General features: G+C 40.9%; 1 protein-coding gene across 1 annotated transcript; it reads right to left on the bottom strand.

The window, feature by feature from the left end:
• Positions 1 to 1,247: 1,247 nt before the first annotated feature.
• LOC117364743 (ATP synthase subunit g, mitochondrial-like) lies at positions 1,248 to 1,559 on the bottom strand. The gene has a single exon (XM_033954294.1). It carries the CDS (start codon positions 1,557 to 1,559, stop codon positions 1,248 to 1,250), a length of 312 nt encoding a protein of 103 aa, XP_033810185.1.
• Between the last annotated feature and the right edge of the window lie 487 nt (positions 1,560 to 2,046).

Here is a 2,046-nt window from a genome sequence, read left to right as displayed (position 1 = left end):
GAACTGGAGACTGTGGATTGTATTAAGTGATGGAGTCTAAAATGTACATGACACACATTCAGGAAGCTGACAAGGATTCAATTTCAGGGGACAGAAAAAATAAAAATTAATACAGAATTGGATGATTGTTAGGTCTGAAATTGGATTTTAACTTTCAATACTTTGCAGCTGTAGACCTCAATGAAGAATTAGTTTTGTCACCATACTTTTAAATACATTGTAATTTGTCTATGCCCCCAATAAGAATGCTAATGGAAGTCAGGAATCTATTTGATTAGTCTCCCTTTTCACATACTTTCTCACCTTAATTGGCAAATTATATATTTAATTGACCTATTTATTTTTTAACAACAGACAGCAGATAAAGCCATGTAGCATACAGCTTGCAGACTTTCCTCTTAGGAATCCTAAGGAAGTTGGATTGAACCTAGGGCTGGATTCACCACCTCCAGTCTCCTGCTACAGTTTTTTTCAAGAGTCCAAAATGCTGCAATGATTGTATGGCACATTTTTGGTTTGTATTTTACTTTATAAAAAAATAAAGCCATTTTCCTGACATTTCTTCAGTATTTGGTTAATTTATTTGTTTTGTGTGTATATGGTGGTGGGGTAGGGATAGGGAATGGACGAGACTTTAATGATCACTAGTAGTAATTGAGAAAAAGGAATAAGAATGAGGGTGGGGGAGGGGCTCTGGTGGATGGAGAGGAAAAGGGAAGGAGATAGAGAAGAGATGTCAGGAAGGAAGCGAAGGATAGGACGTTGTGGCTTAGAAGTTCCAATTTCACTTTCAGACTCTTCCCTATGATACAATAACTGCACACCCGACATCCCTGGGACTAGAGGGAGCTCTGCTCCAAGTAGACAGGGCTCTTCCTCGTCTCAACAGCAGCAATGCCAATGGTGGAAGGTGCCACATAAGATGTTGTGATGGTTTGTCACAGAGCACCAGCCACTTATAAGGGGAGAAGAGCACTCCTAAGCTTGCCCTTCATTTAGGCCCCCTTTTATCAAGCTGTATTAGGGTTTTTTTTAATCGCCGGCCACTACAGTAAAAGCTCAGATGCTCATAGACTTCCTATGAGAGTCAGAGCTTTTACCACAGTGGCCGGAAATTTTAAAAAAATAACCTTTTTTCTTTTTTTAACAAGAAACTTTTTTATTTTGGCCTTGATGGGTGGAGTAGACAAAGCTTTTAAAGAACATTAGCAACTAGAACAAAGACAACAGTAAGATAGGGTTGGTCTTCAAATGTTGTAACCAATTAACCCATACTTGCCAATGATCTCTCCAATATAAAACCACGTCAGCACCTCTGTGGCTACTAAACCATTCCGGAGGGCTTCCTTTACTGTGAGCTGTGTAAGACGGCCACTGACCATCTTTTTCATGCTCTCTATAGACTTAGGGATCTCTGCAGGAGTTGGAGGAACTAGCTCAACCTTGGCAGAGTACCAAAATGTGGCTAAACGGGGCTTGGAGTAAGTCACAGCAGCGCTCACAAGCTGCAGTGTCCGGGTGACGACAGTCTTAATAAGCCTCTGGGCAGCTTGTGCCATATCTGCAATGCACTCTTAGAGACCGTACAACGCCTTAACCTTAATGCAGCTTGATAAAATGGGGCCTTAGGCATGATAGGTACCATCAACTTGTGTTTAGTCATTTAGGCAGAGATAGGAAAATATAAACCAGGAAAATAACATCAACCACAGGAAGTCACCGACACACCTCTTCCTCCAGTGCTATCTTGGCTCTCCGATAACTCTACCATTCATTGATGAGGATGTCGTGTTTTAAATTAAGTTAATACAGCAGGAAGGCTTAGAGAAAACAAAAAAAAACTTCCCGTGAGCCACCAAGTCATAAGTCGCAACAAATTAAAGGGCCCTTCTACTTATGGACAAAAAATGTAAGTCTCCCTCCAACTTAGGAATCAAGGAAACTCTTATATCTTGGCATCCCAAGTCCTCTAAATTTTCTTCACACTTCTACCTCTAACCCTCTGTTGTAGTTCCTTCCTATTTCTCCTACTGTAAACCGCGTCGA

The sequence above is a fragment of the Geotrypetes seraphini genome, chromosome 8 (assembly GCF_902459505.1).
Source record: "Geotrypetes seraphini chromosome 8, aGeoSer1.1, whole genome shotgun sequence".
Classification (NCBI taxonomy): Eukaryota; Metazoa; Chordata; class Amphibia; order Gymnophiona; family Dermophiidae; genus Geotrypetes; species Geotrypetes seraphini.
The sequence above is the reverse complement of the archived record's forward strand: the minus strand, read 5'-3'. Positions and strand labels throughout refer to the sequence as shown.

Bases quoted from the DNA above. Each gene is read 5' to 3' on its own strand.
- LOC117364743 (XM_033954294.1), bottom strand. From the start codon at position 1,559: ATGGCACAAGCTGCCCAGAGGCTTATTAAGACTGTCGTCACCCGGACA.